Source organism: Hyaena hyaena, unplaced genomic scaffold (genome assembly GCF_003009895.1).
Source record: "Hyaena hyaena isolate Hyena2069 unplaced genomic scaffold, ASM300989v1 scaffold_1401, whole genome shotgun sequence".
NCBI classification, from domain to species: domain Eukaryota; kingdom Metazoa; phylum Chordata; class Mammalia; order Carnivora; family Hyaenidae; genus Hyaena; species Hyaena hyaena.
The window spans coordinates 236,577-254,272 of NW_024082034.1; the positions used below are offsets into that span (position 1 = coordinate 236,577).

At 36.7% G+C, this 17,696-nt stretch overlaps 1 protein-coding gene across 4 annotated transcripts in view; it reads left to right on the top strand.

Annotated features, from left to right (window-relative positions):
* The window catches only part of NMNAT3 (nicotinamide nucleotide adenylyltransferase 3), a 118,463-nt gene that overhangs the window by 49,403 nt on the left and 51,364 nt on the right, over positions 1-17,696 (top strand). For 3 of the 4 annotated variants that reach the window (XM_039223635.1, XM_039223636.1, XM_039223638.1), the window contains exon 2: positions 2,750-2,899. In XM_039223635.1, coding sequence (XP_039079566.1) covers positions 2,791-2,899 — 109 coding nt within the window. In that variant the 5' untranslated portion in view covers positions 2,750-2,790. The remainder of the gene's footprint in view (positions 1-2,749; positions 2,900-17,696) is intronic. The other variant, XM_039223637.1, reaches the window with a different exon arrangement.

A 17,696-nucleotide genomic window follows, 5' to 3' on the forward strand; every position in this document is an offset into this window, starting at 1 on the left:
AATTAGCTAATCCCATTTCCAATTCCCTTTTCCTTTCTGCTTCCTACTGGAGGCTGGAAAGCTAAATACTTGCTTTTCCAGCCTCTCTCCTAGCTAGAGGGGCCATGTGATCTAGTTCTGGCCTATGAGAAGCAAAATCGACAGGGTGGTTCTAAGAAAGCTCTTTTGTTTTTGATTAAGAAGGATACCCAGGCTAGTGTAGCCTGTCGCTCCTACTTGTCTTGATCATATTCATGATGGCTGTAGCTACAGCAGCAATCCTGTGACTGTGAGGGAAAAGCTGAGAGAATTGCTGGTCATTGTGAGCCAGTGACCTAATGGCAGCTGACTCCTTAGACTTCTTGTCCTGTGAGAAACAAATAGCCTCTGTTTGTTTAAGCCACTGAAGTTAGGTGTCTGGGACTTGTAGCCAAATGCACCCCTGATACCGGCACCTAGCAGTCAAGAAATAGTGATTGAAGTCATAAATAATGCGATCACCTGCATTGACTCTTACCAGATTGGAGCATGCTGGGGGCATTCCAGTTGGAGGAAACTGAAGTAACATGTACAAAAGGTTGAAGCAGGAAGCCATTCGGAGCTCACAAAGAAACCACTGACCAGTAGTTCATTATTGCTAGAGTGTAAGGTATGAGGCAGGCAGCGGTTGGATGTAAGTCCCAGCATTTATAGTGTTTGACTGCAAGTCCCAGAAGCCTAACTTCAGTGGCTTAAGCAAATAGGTTATCTGTTTCGTGCATGACAAAAAGTCTGACAGTAGACAGCTACACTGGATCTCAAGAAGCAGACAACAAAGGCCAGATTAAAATAGCTTCCTTAGATACAAAGAGGGTTCCAGGTTCCAGTGACCGAGAACTCGCCATGTTACCCATGGAGCTGCAGAATTAGAGCCAAAGTCACCACAGCAAGAAAGAAAAGAAGGAAGTGAATGCATGTTTCCTGTTGATCACTGTGTTAGTTACCTACTGCTGCTTAGGAAATTAACCCAGAATTTAGCAGGTTAAAATAATACACATTTATTCTCATAGTTTCTGTAGGTCAGGCATATAGAAGTAGCTTAAGTGGGGTCTTCTGACTCAAGTCTCTCACAAGGCTGTAGTCAGGATGTTCATGGGCCTGCCGTCTCATCTGAAGACTTGACTGGGGAAAGAGCCCCTTCCACATTCACTAATGTGGTTGTTGACAGGATTGAATTCCCCACAGGCTGTTGGCACCACAGGTCTCCTTCAGTTCCTGCCCCTTGGGTCCCTCCATGAGGCAGCTCACAACATGAGAGCTGGCTTCATCACAGTGAGCAAGCAAGAAATCAAAAGAAGGAAGCCAGAGTCTTTTTGTAACCTCTCCAAAGTGAACTCCAACTCTTTTGCTGTATTCTTTCTAGTAGAAGCAACTTACTAGGTCCAGCCCAAACTCAAGGGGGGTGGGTTACTGCAGGTGAGTACTAGGAGGTAAGGATTACGGGATGCCCCCACCTTTCTACTCCTTCTCTCTTGCCAAAGTCAGCAGCCACAGCCCCCTTTTCCTTATTGGCATCATCATCACCACAGCCACAGTAATTTGTCAAATGCTGCTTCTACACCAGGCTTTTCATACAGAGCTCATTGATCCTCACAACCCTGTAAGAGTAAAGTAAGATCATCCCCATCTTGCCTATAAGGAAACAAGCAGCTCACAGAGGGACTGCGAATTGCCTTCTGTCATACAGCAAGTGAGAGGCAAAAGTAGGAGTCAAACCAAAGCCTAACTCCAATGGAGCTCACCACCTCAGAAGGCAGCATCTCAGAGGTAGGAGAGATAGGTGTGCCAGCGTGCCCTGGAGTCCAGGCTCTTTTCTGCTTTCCTTTAACCTCACCCTGGCCCTCACAGCCCCAGAGTGTAGAGACAAGGGTGGGCAGGACCCTCAAACTGCTTTGGCCCTAGGTAAAGAACAATAGGTAAAGCCAGAAAGATCTTCCGATTAGATAATAGATCTATAACAATTTGATTTCCTGATTTTAATCATTGCTCCACAATTACATAAGAAAATGCCTTTGTTCTTAGAAAACACATAATGAATTATTTATAGGTAAAGAAGTATTATGCCTACGACTTACCCCTAAACATTCTAGAAACACATATAAGTGTGTGTGTGTGTGTGTGTGTGTGTGTGTGTGTGTGTGTGTGTGTGTGGAGAGAGAGAGAGAGAATAATAAAGCAAATGTGGTAAGATACTAATGTTTGAGGAGTCTGGTAAAGGATGTACAAGAACTCCTTGTTCAAGTTTTGCAACTCTGCTTGCTTATCTGAAAGTATTTTTAAATAAGTTTTTTTTTTTAAACTACCAGTCTACTTTAGGATCTAAGTTTCACTTGGACTATCAGAGATGACATTATGGGGGTCTTATGTACCTCCTTTTGATTCCAAAGTGACCCTTCAGAGCCCAGGGGGGCTACAGAGGTTACAGGAAGAACAAGGTCTCTGCAGTCAGGCTGCCTGGGTTCCAGTCCTGCAGCTTCTAAGGTCCCTGAGCTGGATAGATGACCCCTCGTGGCTATTGAAAGGATTTGGTGAGACAGGGGACATACCTTGACTTAGTGTTTAGCACAGGTCCTGGCCCATAGTAAGTCCTCCTTTAATGTTGTTATTGTTATTACTGCCCCTTCAGTCACCTTTATAAATGAGATGTAATGACTTGTGTATGTTTTAGGGACACTGACCTGGACAGCTGTCTGGTGCCAGCTCTCTAACATGGGTTTTTGTCCCCATGAAGGCAGGGTGGCCACTGCTGTGGGTGTGGAGGTGCCTGACAAGATGAAGTGCCGAATCCCAGTGGTGCTCCTTGCCTGTGGCTCCTTCAATCCCATCACCAACATGCACCTGCGCTTGTTTGAGGTGGCCAGAGACCACCTGCACCAAACAGGTCAGTTGGGGTGGGGAGGGGAGGCAAGCCCAATGGAAGGGCTGGTGGATTGGGCCTCATGGGGCTTTGCTGGCGCTTGCCATCGTCATCATCATCATTCACACTGCTCAGTTTATGAACTCACAGCTTAAGTGGTGGCATAGATTTCCTCCAGCATATTCGGAGGGCTAACACCCCTCAGCCTTGTGACATGTGTACAGTTATATCCTTGACTATAAAGTTGAACACTTCTCAGGGTCCACCGCCCCCTGCCACCTCATGTTGCCCATGAAGGCTAAAAAGACACTGGGCACATTGTAGAAACTGTGTCCCAGGTGCTCTTCCTGGCAGTTCCAGGAAGCATTCACCTGCACAGTCACATGCATAGGTGGCATGTGCCTTGCTACTCTGTGTGTGTGCACAAGAGCTCTTACTACTCTTCAGCGAATAAGTAAACATGCTATACTGGGGATTCTGACATTTTCTCCTTTGAATAGATCTTAGATAATTACAAAATAACAATCTTGCATATAGGGCATTTCCAATATAGATGGCAAGGCTCTGCCAGAAATATTTCATCAGCTGGGAATATTTAATCTAGAAATGTTTCATCTCTTTGACTTTCCATTTCATTATTAAGATAGTAAAACGGTATTTGGAATCTGCATAATTATTTCTAAAGAATGTAAGTCATTTATATGTTGATGTCAAATATATATGAAAGTATTTATGTATACTTTATTCATATATGTATTTTATATTTTTGTATTCAAAAATATTTGTTTTTAAGGGCATTGTTTTGAAACTAGAATCAATGCCTATTTATTTTTAATGTAGAAAAAGAAAAGGATTTGAGTAACATGGAAATAATTTCTTCAAAGAAATTATGTACTGTTAGCTAATTGTAAAGGAACTGTCTTTGTTTATAAAACAAAAATTTTTAATTTAAAAGATGTAAGTGGTATCTATCCCTAGTAAATATAGAGCTCTTACAAAGGAATAAAAAACCCAGACAATCCAATGAATGTTAGTAGCAGTATACCAAAGAAGAAATGTAAGTGACTGATACACTTGGGAAAAGATGCTCAACATTGCTAATAATCAGTGAATACAAATAAAAACATGGTAAACACCACCAGGTTAGAAGCACCATGAGAGCAGCTCCTGTGGCTGCTTGAGCACCGTAGAATTGCCTCCATCCATCACTAGGCTCAGAATTGGTGCTCAGTAAATATCTGTCATGGGAGTAAATACTTGAGCATGTAAGATTGGCATAGATTAAGAACTGACAAAATTTGGGGCGCCTGGGTGGCTTAGTCGGTTAAGCGTCCGACTTTCACTTAGATCATGATCTCACGGTTCGTGGGTTCAAGCCCCGCGTCAGGCTCTGTGCTGACTGCCAGCTCAGGGCCTGAAGCCTGTTTCAGAGTCTGTGTCTCCCTCTGTCTCTGACCCTTCCCTGCTCATGCTGTCTCTCTCGCCTAGAAATAAATTAAAAAAAAAAAAAAAAAAAAAAACTGACAAAATTCAGTGCTGGCAGGATAGGGAGGGAAACAGACACTCTAGGCTATTGGTAGTTAGGATAAGTGATAAAACACTTCTGGAGGGCAATTTGCTGTTCTGTGACAAAAAATTTAAAGTCTGTACTCATACCCATGATGAGGACAAAAATCAATCAATTGAAACAGAAACAGACTCACACAGATGTTAGAATTAGCAGATGACATTAAAACAGTTACTATAATTATGAGCCATATGTTCAGACGTAGAGACCTGGAAAATATAAAAAGGGCTCAAATCAAATATTAAGAGATGAAAATTACAGTATGTGGGGTGAAAAATACACTGGAAAGAATGAATAGATTAGATATTGCAGAAGAAAACATTAGTGAACATAATGATAGACCAGTTGAAGTGATCTAAAATGAAACACAGAAGAAGAAAAGAGGAATTCTCAAAAGAAAGAAAAGAATATAAATGAGATGTTGGGTAACTTAAAAGAATTTTGAAATACTTGTAATCCCAGAAGGAAAAACAGAGAACAGGAAAAATTATTTGAAGAAATAACTGAAAGTTTTCCAAAGTTGATGACAACAGATTTTACAGGTAGCTCAACAAATTCCAAACTACAGGAACATGAAGAAAAGCAACACCAAAGTATATGATAGTAAAATTTCTCAAAGCCATTAATAAAGAAAAAAATCTTACAGGCAGCCACAGAAGAACAAAACTAGAAAGGACATCTTTAAAGTACTGAAAGAAAAAAAACTGTCAACCTAGGATTCTATATCCAGCAAAAATAAATCTTTCAGAAACAAAGGCAAAATAAAGACATTTTCAGATATACAAAGGCTGAGAGATTTCACCCACCATCAAACTTTCACTACAGGAGATGCTCATTAGGCAGAAGGAAAATGATGCCAAATGGAAATGTGGGTCAACACAAAGGAATACAGGGCACTGATAACCACACGGGCAATTATGTAAGTTTCTTCTCTTATTAATTAAATGTCTTTAAAATATAATTGTTTAAATCTTCTGGCAAACAGTAGGCCATTAGTAGTTAAGTTTGGCGGGGGGAGTCGAAAGTTTTATGTGGCTTTTCATCTGGCACCCCTAAGGGTCCACTGAAGTCTAACAACTCCTACTAAAGAGCAGATGCTGTCAGATTGAATAAAATAAGCAACACCCAACTACAGTAATATCATGCCTACATGAAACACAGTAAATATAAAGACACAGATAGGTTCAAAGTAAAAGCGTGGAAAACTACTCCATGCTAACACTAATTAAAAGAATGCTGAAACAGCTCTAGTAATATCAGAGAAAAAAGATTTCAGAGGAAAGAATATTACCAGGAATAATGAAAATGATTCCATGATTATAAAGAGACCAGTTCTTTAAGATGAAATAATAATCCTAATTTTTTTACTTAATAACATAGAACTGCAAGAAAAAAATGGATAAATTTGAAATTACAGTCAGATATTTCCATTCTCATTAATTGACAAAGTACACTAAAAGTAATTAAAGATGTAGAAGACTTGAACAACATTATTAACTAATTCAACTTAGTTGACATTTATAGAACACTCAGCAAAATACTTAATCCTTTCTAAGACACAGAGAACATTTACCAAGATAGACATGTTTTAGGCCATAAAAGACCTCTCAATGAATGTAAAAGGACTGAAATCATACAAAGTGCATTCTGCAGCTACAGTAGAATTTAATGAGAAATAACCAACAGACCTCTGGAATATCCCCAATTATGAAAATGAAATAACACACTTCTAAAAAATCCAGATGGAAATTAGAAAATATTTTGAACTGAATGGAGATGAAAACAATATATCAAAAATTGGGGAATGTCACTAAAGCTGTACTCGGGGGAATTTTTATACTGCTAAACAACCGTATTAGGAAAATAAAAGAAAGGTTTCAAATCAATGATTTTGGCTCCTACCTTAAGAAATTAGGAGTAGAGGATGGGGGTCCTGGGTGGCTAAGTCAGTTAAGTGTCCAACTTTGGCTTAGGTCATGATCTTGTGGTTCATGGGTTTCAGCCCCATGTTGGGCTCTGTGCTGACAGCTTAGAGCCTGGAGCCTGCTTCAGATTCTGCATCTCTCTCCCTCCCTGCCCCTCCCTTAATTGTGCTCTGTTTCTCTCAAAAATAAACAATTGTTAAAAAATTTTTAAAAAAAGAAATTAGGAATAGTGGAGTAAATACAAAGCAAGCATAAGAAAGGAAACAAGATCAGGGCAGACACCAATGAAAGAGAAAACAAACACATTAGAGGAAATTAATAAACTAATAGCTGTTTCTTTGATAATATCAATAAATTGATAAACCTCTAGACATGAAGGGGGTGGGAAAGAGGAAAGATACATATTGCCATTATGAGGAATAAGGTGACATAACTGCAGATTCTACTGATATGAAAAAGATAAGGGAATATTATAGATAACGTTATGCCTATAAATCTGACAACTTAATTGGAATAGACAAATCCCTTGAAATACACACTATCAAAGCTGATTCAAGAATAGATCTTTTAAAAAAGAAGAAATAGGTAACCTGAATAACTCTATATCAATTAAATTTCATTTGTGGTTTAAAAACCATCCCACGGAGGATTCTGGGAAAATGGCAGACTAGGGAGCATCAGCAATCTGTCTACCCACCTAAACAGCAATTGCACTGGCAGAATCTGTCTAATGTAACTGTTTTGGAACTCAAGTCTGTTGAAGGCTTGCAACTTGTAGGGGAAGACTTGGGCAGGTAAGATTGCAGCTAATTTCAATCAGTTTTAGTGCTTAGCACACTAACAGCTACCCATCCTCTGCCCCCACATGGCACTCAGCTGTGTACATGTTCCTGGAGCAGCCTGCACACAGCCTGTGATAGCCAAGGATGGCAAAAGGGACCCTGCCCCCCAGATATCAGGGATCTGTGCTCTGATCTCCTTTTGCATCCCCCCAACTCCCAGTAGTTATTGCAAGTCTCTCCTCCTCTGGTTGAAGGGATTTCCAGGGGACCTAAGGGGCCAGTGCCTTTTCCATCTCCCCTTATTTTTTTTCCCCTTTTGGAATCCAGATATTAAAAACAACTGCATGTACAGGGGAAAAAAAATAAAAATTGATCACACATGCCCAGAGAAAGACTGAGAAAAGACCTTAAGCTGACACCTCAGGCAGGTCCTCAGCATAGAGACAGCTTAAAACAACTAAAAAGCAAAGTAATATACAAAAACAAAAACCTTGGGGAAGGAGGAGGATCTGATTTCCAGAGTTACCACATCATTAGGTTCAAATTCCAGTTTTCTACAAAAATGTCACAAGACCTACAAAGAAACAGGAAAGTATGGCCCACCAGAGGAAGAAGATAAATCAACAGAAACTGTCCTTGAAAAGAACTGAGGGTAGATATACCAGACAAAGATTTAAAAGCAACTGTCTTAAAGATGCTTAAAGAACTGAAGGAAGATGTGGAGAAAGTCAAGAAACATGGTTGAACAAAGGAAAGTATCAGCAAAGAGTTAGAAAACCTAAAAAGTTTTCTAACCTAAAAGATAATCTGGAGCTGAAAATTACAGCAGCTGTCACTAGAAAGATTCAAAGGCAGATGTGAGCAGGAAGAACAAAGAATCAGTAAACTTAAAGATAGGACAACAGAAATTATCAAGTTTGAGGAAAGGAAAGAAAAACATTAAAGAAAACCAAATGAAGTATAAGAGACCAATGGGACACCATCAAGTAGACCAACATAAACATGGTGGGAATCTAAGAAGAAGAGGAATAAAGGAATAGAGAGAATATTTAAAGAAATAATGGCTGAAAACTTTTCAAATTTGATGAAAAATGTAAACATAAACATCCAATGAACACCAAGTAAGAAGAAAGCAAACAGATACACACTGAGACACATTATAATCAAGTAAGACACATTATAATCAAATTTGCAAAAGGCAAACACAGAGAATATTGAAGGCGATGAGCAAATCATCACATACAAAGATCCTCAATGATTTTCAGCAGATTTCTCATCAGATGCTTTGGATACCAGAGGCAGTGGGCTGATATATTCAGAGTGCTAAAAAAAAATATGTGTTAACCAAGCATCCTATATCTGGCAAAACTTTCCTTCAAAAGTAAGAGAGGGCTAGGGCCTCAGTTTTGTGGACCGATCTAATGTGTCCTAACACTGCCTGAGATAGATACTGACAACCTCTATAAGCAGGTTCAACTCCTGGCAGAGATGCGTATCCTTATTGATGGAAATGACAATAAAATTGGGGAAAGACCAAAAAGAATTGTCACCTGAATGAAAACATTGAGAAAGGATTATTGCATTGAGCTTGTAGGATTTTCTTATTCAACACTGAAAATAAGGTCCCGCTACAACAGAGATGAAATGCAGAAATTACCTTTCCAGGTTGTTCTACCAATATCTGTTGTGGTCATCCATTAAGTAATCCAGGAAAGCTAGAAGAAAATGATGCAGCTGGAGTAAGATGAGCAGCACAGAGACATTTAAAGGCTGAATTAGGAATTCCCGTGAAAGAGGTTCCCCCAGAAGAAGTTAATTATCTAACACGAATTCACCACAAGGTTCAATCAGATGGTACCTGGGAGTGGGGGTCAGAGGTGGAACATGAAATTGATTACATTTTGTTAGAAAGAATATAACTTTGAATCCAGATCCCAGTGAAATTAAAAGCTATTATTATGTGTCAAAGGAATAGTTAAAAGAACTTCTGAACAAGGTATCCAGTGGTGATATTAAGAGAACTCCATGGTTTCAAATATTGTCGAGATTTTCCTCTTTAAATGGTGGAATAACTTAAATCATTTGAATAAGTTTGTTGACCTTGAGAAAAAACCTATAATGTGAATGTTGAGATGGTTAGTAAAATACTGATAAATTTCTCTACTTAGTAAACTTAACATGATCTTTTTTTGGTTTTACATAAAAACTCTTGCTTGATTCATTGATACTTTATAACCAGTATTTGTGTGGTAAATACAACCAACTTTTTAACTTTATAACACACACCTCATATGTGTGCATTGCTACTTGTAAAACACGTTTATGAGAAGTTATTGTAAAAGAGAGCAAGAGTGCGAAAGCGAGTGAGCGAGAGAGAGGGAGTGAGAGAGAGAGAGAGGTGGGCAGATTAACTTAATTTATCCTGTCTTATCACATGGCTCTAACAAACTGGGACAAATAAGTGAAGCTCTTCATTTTTGATACACTATGATAAACATTGTCAGTACACTAGCAGGGCACTTTGCTCTTTGCCATATGCTTTATAAATCATTAAATTTTCATCCTAGTCCAAGGGGGGAAAAATGAGGGATAAATTAAGACATACCCAGATAAACAAAAAGCTGAGGGAGTTTGTTACCATTAGACCTACCTTGCAAGAAATGCTTAGGGAGTTCTATAAAGTGGAGTGAAAGGAAACTAGACAGTAACTCAAATCTGTATGGAGAAATAAATATCTCAATAAAGGGATACATGGGAAATTATAAAATCAGTGTTATTGTAACAGTGGTTTGTAATTGCACATTTTGTTTTCCTAAGAGATTGATACATTTGAAGAAAAAAATTCATTTGTCTAAAAGCCACTATAAATGGTAACTTTGGTTTGTAATTCCAAATCATGTTTTCTATATAATTTAAGAGACAAATGCATTTAAAAGAATTATAAGTTCATGTTTTGGGGCACACGCTGTATAAAGGTGGTAACTTGTGACATCAACAACCAAAAGGAGTGGGGACTGAGGTTTAAAAGAGCAAAGATTTTGTATGCCATTGAAATTATACTGGTATAAATTCAAATTAAAGTGTTTTAACTTTCGGATGTCAAGTGTAATCCCCATGGTAACGACAAAGAAAATAGTTATAGAATATATCCAAAAGGAAATGAGAAGGAATTTAAACATTTCACTACAAAAAAATAACACAAAAGAAGACAAATAAAGGAAAAAAGGGAGGGGGAGCTATAAACCATATAGGAAACAAATAGCACTATGACAGAAGTTCCTCCTCATCAGGAATTACTTTAACTGCAAATCTTTTAAACTCTCCAATCAAAAGATAGAGATTGGCAGATGGAAAAAAAATACTTTAGATCCAAAGACAAAAAAAAAAAAATAGATTGAAAAGGAAAGGTTGGAAAAAGATACTTCATGCAAATAATCAAAATATAGGAGTGCTTGTACCATTAACAGATAATATGAGTTTAAAAGAAAAAGAGTTACAAGAGATCGAGAAGGACACTATAGAATAATAAAGAGGACAATCGAATGAGAAGATAGAACAATTTTAAATATTTATGCACCCAAACACATAAAGCAGCTATTCACAAACGTAAAGGAAGAAATTGATAGTTATACAATAATAGTAAGGGACTTTTACACCCCACTTATATCAATGGATAGATCATCCAACAGAAAATCAGCAATGAAACAGTGGCTGTGAATGACACAGACCAGATGGATCTAACAGATATATTTAGAATATTCCATTCTAACACTGTGGAATACACATTCTTTTCCAGTACACATGTAACATTCTCCAGAGCAGATCATTTATTAGGCCACAAAATAAATCTCAACAAATTCAAAAAGATTGAAGGCATACCATGCCTCTCTTCTGACCACAACACCATGAAACTAGACATCAACCACAAGAAAAAGCCTGGAAAGAACACAAATGTATGGAGGTTGAATAACCTGCTACTGAACAATGAATGGGTCAGCCAAGAAACCGAAGAGGAAATAAAAAAAATAGATGGACAAATGAAAATGAAAACATGATAGTCCAAAATCTTAGGGTCCAACAAAAGTTTTTGTAACAGAAGATTATAGCAATACAGGTCTACCTAAAGAAATAAGAAAAATACTAAATAACCTAACCTTATACCTAAAACAGCTACAAAAGAACCCAAAAAAGGCCAAACTCAGTAGAAGGAAGGAAATAATATAGATTACAAGAGAAATGGGTAAAATAGAAACTTAAACATAAAACAGTAGAACATATCAAGGAAACCAGGAGCTGGTTCTTCCAACAAATCAAGAAAATTGATAAACCTCTAGCCAGATTCAAAAAAAAAAAAAAAAAAAGAAATTAAGAAAGAAAGAAAGAAAGAAGAAATAACACCAAAGAAATACAAGGGTATTTGTCTCTTATAAGAGATTATTATGAAAAATTATATGCCAACAAATTGGATAACCTAGAAGAAATGGATAAATTCCTAAAAACAAAACCTCCCAAAACTGAATCAGAAAGAAGTAGAAAATTTGAACAAACCAATTATTAGCAATTAAATTGAATCAGTAATAAATTTAAAAAATTTTTTAAGAAAACTTCCAGCAACGTTCAGGACCAGATGGCTTCACAGGAGAATTCCACCAAACATTTGAAGAAGAGTTAAAAACTGTTCATCTCAAACTATTGGAGAAAATGAAAGAAGGAAGCCTTCAAAATTCAATCTGTGAGGCCAGCAAAAATCAGATTAAAATCCGATACAAAAATCAGGTAAAGATACCACCAAAAGAGAAAATTAGAGACCAGTATCTCTGATGAGCATAGATGCAAAAATCCTCCAAAATATTGGCAAACTGAATTCAACAATTCATTTAAAAAAAAAAAAAAACTATTCACCACAGTCAAGTGGAATTTATTCCTGGAATGCAAGGCTGGTTCAATATTCACAAATCAATGTGATACATCACATCAAAAAGAGAAAGGATAAAAACACTATCATTTCAGTGGATGGAGTAAAACCACCTGACAAAGTACAATATCTGTTCAGGATAAAAGCCCTCAACAAAGTAGGTTTTGAGGGAACATACCTGTATATAATAAATGACCTATATGAAAAACCCACAGCTGACATCATCCTCAATGGTGAAAAACTAAGAACTCTTTTCTTTAAATCAAGAAAAAGACAAGAATGTCACCACTTTTATCCGGCATAGTACTCTGAGTCCTAGCCACAGCAATCAGACAACAAAAAGAAATAAAAGACATCCAAATTAGTAACAAAGAAGTAAAACTTTCACTATTTGCAAATGACATTATATGTAGAAAACACTAAAGATTCCGCCAAAAAAACTACAACTGATAAATGGATTCAGTAAGTTTGCAGGATACTAAATCAATATACAGAAATCTGTTACATTTCTATACACCAATAATGAAGCAGAAGAGATATTAAGAAAACACTCCAATTTACAACTGCACGAAAAATAATGAAATACCTAGGAATAAACGTAGCCAAGGAGGTGAAGACCTGTACTCTGAAAGCTATAAAATACTGATAAAAGAAATTGAAGACAACATAAACAAATGGAAAGCTATTTCATGCTCATGGGGGTTGGGAGAACAAATATTATTAAAATGTCTTATTACCAAGGCAGTCTGAACATATAATGCAATACCTGTCAAATTTTTCACAAAACTAGAACAAACAATCCTAAAATTTGTATGAAACCACAAAAGACCCCAGACTACCAAAGCAATCTTGAAAAAGAAGAAGAGAACTAGAGGTATCACAGTTCCAGATTTCAAGACATAGTACAAAGCTGTAGTAGTAGACACATGGGTCAATGGAACAGAATAGAGAGCCCAGAAATAAACCCAAAATTAAATGGTCAGTTTTCAACAGAGGAGGCAGGCAACTGCAAGGAGAGAAAGACAGTCTTTTCAGAAAATGGTGCTGGGAAAACTAGAGAGCTACATACAAAAGAATGAAACCAGACCACTTTCTTATACCATAAACAAAAATAAAAGAAAAATGGATTAAAGACCTAAATGTGAGAGCTAAAACCATAAAAATCCTAGAAGAGAGCACAGGTAGTAATTTCTCTGACACTGGGTGTAGAAACAACTTTTTTCTACATATGTCTCCTACAGCAAAGTACTAGAAGGTATAGCCAGAACAATTAGGCAAGAAAAAGAAACAAAACACATCCAAATTGAAAAGGAAAAAGTAGGGGCACCTGGGTGGCTTAGTCGGTTAAGCATCCGACTTTCACTTAGGTCATGGTCTCGCGGTTCGTGGGTTCGAGCCCCGCATCGGGCTCTGTGCTGACTGCCAGCTCAGAGCCTGGAGCCTATTTCGGAGTCTGTGTCTCCCTCTCTCTCTGACCCTCCCCTGCTCATGCTGTCTCTCTCTCTCTCCTAGAAATAAATAAAAATATTTTAAAAAAAGGAAAGGAAAAAGTAAAATTATCTGTTTGCAAATGACAGAATCTTATATATATAAACCCCTAAAAAGTACACACATACACACAATCTTTAGAATAAATGAATTAAGCAGTGTAGCAGGATACAAAGTCAACACACAAAATTCAACTATATCTATGTACTAACAATGAAAAATGTGAAAGGTAAATTAGAAAAACAGTTCCATTTATAACAGTATGAAAAAGATTGAGATACTTTGAAATTATCTTAACCAAAGAGGTGAAAGACTTGTACAATGAAAACTATAACACAGTTGCTGAAAGAAGTTATAAATAAATGGAAACATCCCATGCTCATGGATTGAGAAGTTATTGTTAAAAATAACTTATATTAAAATGTTTAACCTACTGTTAAAAAGTCAGCACTATCCAGAGTGATCTACAGTTCCATGCATTCTCTACCAAAATTTTAATGACATGTTTTGCAGAAATAGAAAAACCCATCCTAAAATTCTTATGAAATCTCAAGAAACCCCAAATAGCAAAACAACCTTTAAGAATAAAACTGGAAATCTCACACTTCCAGATTTCAAACTTAACTACAGTGCTGCAATAATCCAAACAATGTGATCCTGTCATGAAGACAGACATATATAGTATATAGACCAATGGAGTAGAATAAAGAGCCCAGAAATGAACCCTTGCATATAGGGTGAAATGATTTTTGACAAGGATGTCAAGATCATGAAAAGTTAGTCATTTCACCAAGTGGTACTGGGAAAACTGGACATCCACATGCAAAAGAATGAAGCTGGACCCTTACCTAACACCATATACAAAAATTAACTCAAAATGGATCTAAGACCTAAATATAAGAAAAAGAATAAAACTCTTAAAAGAAAACAGAGGATAAAAGCCTAACAACAGTGGATTTGGCAGTGATTTCTTGGATGTGACACCAAAAGCATAGGTAACCAAAGAAAAAAATACACCAGTTGAACTTTGTGATAGTCTTAAAATTTTGTGTGTCAAAAGACACTAACTAACAAGAGTAAAAAGATAACCATAAAATGGGAGAAAATATTTGCAAATTATGTATCTAATAAGAAATTAATATCCAGAAAAATAGAGAACTCCTAAAACTTAATAGAGAACAAATGACCCAAGTAAAAAATAGACAAAGGAGTTGAATAGACATTTCTCCTAAGAAGATATACAAATGGCAAAGAAGCTCATGATAAGATGCTCAACATCACTAATCATTAGGGAAATACAAATTAAAACTACAAAGACTCTACCTCACACCCATTAGGATGGCTACTATAAAAAAAAAAAAAAAAAAAAAACAGAACACAATTGTTGGCGAGGATGTGGAGACATTGGAACCCCTGTGCACTATTGATAGGAATGTAAAATGGTACAGCCATTGTGGACAACAGTGTGCCAGTTCCTCACAAAGTTGAAATAGGATTTCCATATGATCCAGCAATTCCACTTCTGGCTATCCACCCAAAATAATTGAAAGCAGTGTCTCAGAGAGACATTTGTACACCCTTGTTCATAGCAGTATTATTCACAGTAGCTGAAATGTGGAAGCCACCCAAGCGTCTATTGATGGATTAACAGGTAAGCAAAATGTGGTATATGCATACAATGCACTATTATTCACCTTCAAAAGAAAGGAAATTCTGTAATTTGCTGTAACATGAATGAATCCTGAGGACATATATGCTAAGTGAAATAAGTCAATCAGAAAAAGACAACTACTGTATGATTACATTTATTGAGAAACTTAGAGCAGTCAAATGCATACAGATAGAAAGTAGAATGGTGGTTTCCAGGGGCTGGAAGAGGGGGAAATGGAGAAATATTATTTAATAGGTACAGAGTTTGCGTTTTACAAAATGAAAAGAGCTATGGAGGTGCGATGACTGTACATTATGAATGTATTTAATATCACTGAACTATTCAAAATGATTTAAGATGGCAAATTTTGTTATGTATATTTTACCACATTTAAAAAAAACTGTCCTCCACCATACATACATACATAAATTAATAAATTAATAATTTCATTGGTGAATTCCACCAAACATTTAAGGAAGAAATAATACTAGTTGTATACGATCTCTTCCAGAAAATCAAAGAGGAGAGACTACTTTACAACTCCATCTGTGAGGCCAGCACTACCCTGGTTTCAAAACCAAGCAAAGACATCACAAGGAAAGAAAGCTATATGCTAATATCCCTCATGAACATAGATCAAAACCCTAGATAAAATATTTCTAAAATATCTAACAGTACAAATACAGGATAATATATAAGTACCAAACTCATCTCTTGATTGTCCCACAGATGCATGCTTAGTTTAACACCCAAAAATCGTTTTATGAGTGTATATAATGAAATCAATTCTATTACAAAAATGTAATAAAATTCATTATATTAACAAACTAAAAAGGAAAAAATATGTGATTCAGTAAAGACAATTGTGAAAAGCCAACATCCACCCCTAATATTAAAAAAAGCAAGGAAATACAAAACAGCGTATTAGGAATGGAAAGGAATTTCTTCAACCCAATTAAAAAAAAAAAAAACGATCTGTCAAACACCTACAATTAACATCTTAATGGTGAAAGGCTAAACGTTTTACTCTTAAGAACAGGAACAAGAGAAGGATCTCCATTCTTGCCACTTGCAGTCAACATTGTACTGGAGGTTCTGGCCAAAACAATAAGGCAGGAAAAAGAAGTAAAATGTAAAGGCAACACAAAAGAGAAAGGATAGTCTTTTAAAAAAATGGTGCTTAAACAACTGGATACGTATAATATGCAAAAAAAAAAAAAAAGGCACTTAAATTCATAGTTCACACCATGTAAAATAAACTAACTCAAAATGTATCATTAACTTGAATGTAAAACCTAAAACTATAAGATTTCTAGAAGAACACATAGGAGAAAGATCTTAGGTTAAGACCTCTCATATGAGGCCCCACAAAAAGCATAATCCAAATAGAAAAAAAAAGTATAAGCTAGACTTTATTAAAATTAAAAGCTTCTGTTCTTCAAAAATCACTATATGAGAAGAAAAGACAAGCCAGAGACTGGAGAAAAGACTTGCAAAGCCTGTATCTGATAAAAGATTACACCATCAATGTATAAGGACCACTTAATTCAGTAATTTAAAAAAAAAAAAAAACAGTTATAAAACAGGGAAAATATTTGAATAGACTCTTCACCAAAGAAGATAGAGGGATGGCAAAAAAGCATATGGAGAGATGCTCAGTTGAATAAAGGAAATGTAGAATAAGTCCACAAATATGAGATACCACTGCCCCCATACTAGAATGGCTAAAATTGAAAAGGCTAACCTAGAACTATAGTCAAAGACATGGAGAAATTGCAAGTTGCAGACACTGCTGTAGGAATATGAATATGCAATGGTTATGGAAAACAGCTTGAAAATTTCTTACAAGTTAAATGTTTACCTGCCATATGATTCAGCTGTTCCATTCCTAAGTATTTACCCAAGAGAAATTAAAGCTTATGCTCATGCAAAGACTCATGCACAAATGCTCAAAGCACCTTTAATCACAATAGCCCCAAACTGCAAACAATCCAAGCTTCCATAACGTGAATAAACAGATGGTGGTTTATCCACACAGTGGAATAGTACTCGGCAACAAAGAAGAATGAACCCAAAACATAGATGAATCTCAAAATCATTATGCTGAAAGAAGCCAGACCAAAAAAGAGACATATTTTTATGTATTCTGTATGTAAAAAATTCTAGAAGTTACAAACTAATCTACAGTGACAGCAATCAGATTAGTAGTTGGGTGGTAGGGGGGTGGTATGGGGCAGGAGGGAAGGATTACAAAATGGCACAAGGAGGGGCACCTGTGTGGCTCAGTAGGTTAAGTGCCCAACTTCAGCTCAGATCATGATCTCGCAGTTCATGAGTTCTAGCCCTGCGTCAGGCTCAGTGCTGATAGCTCAGAGCTTGGAGTCTGCTTAAGACTTTTCGTCTCCCTTGCTCTCTGCCCCTCCCCCACACATACGCTCATGCTCACTCTCACTTGCTCGCTCTCTCTCAAAACATAAATAAACATTAAAAAAA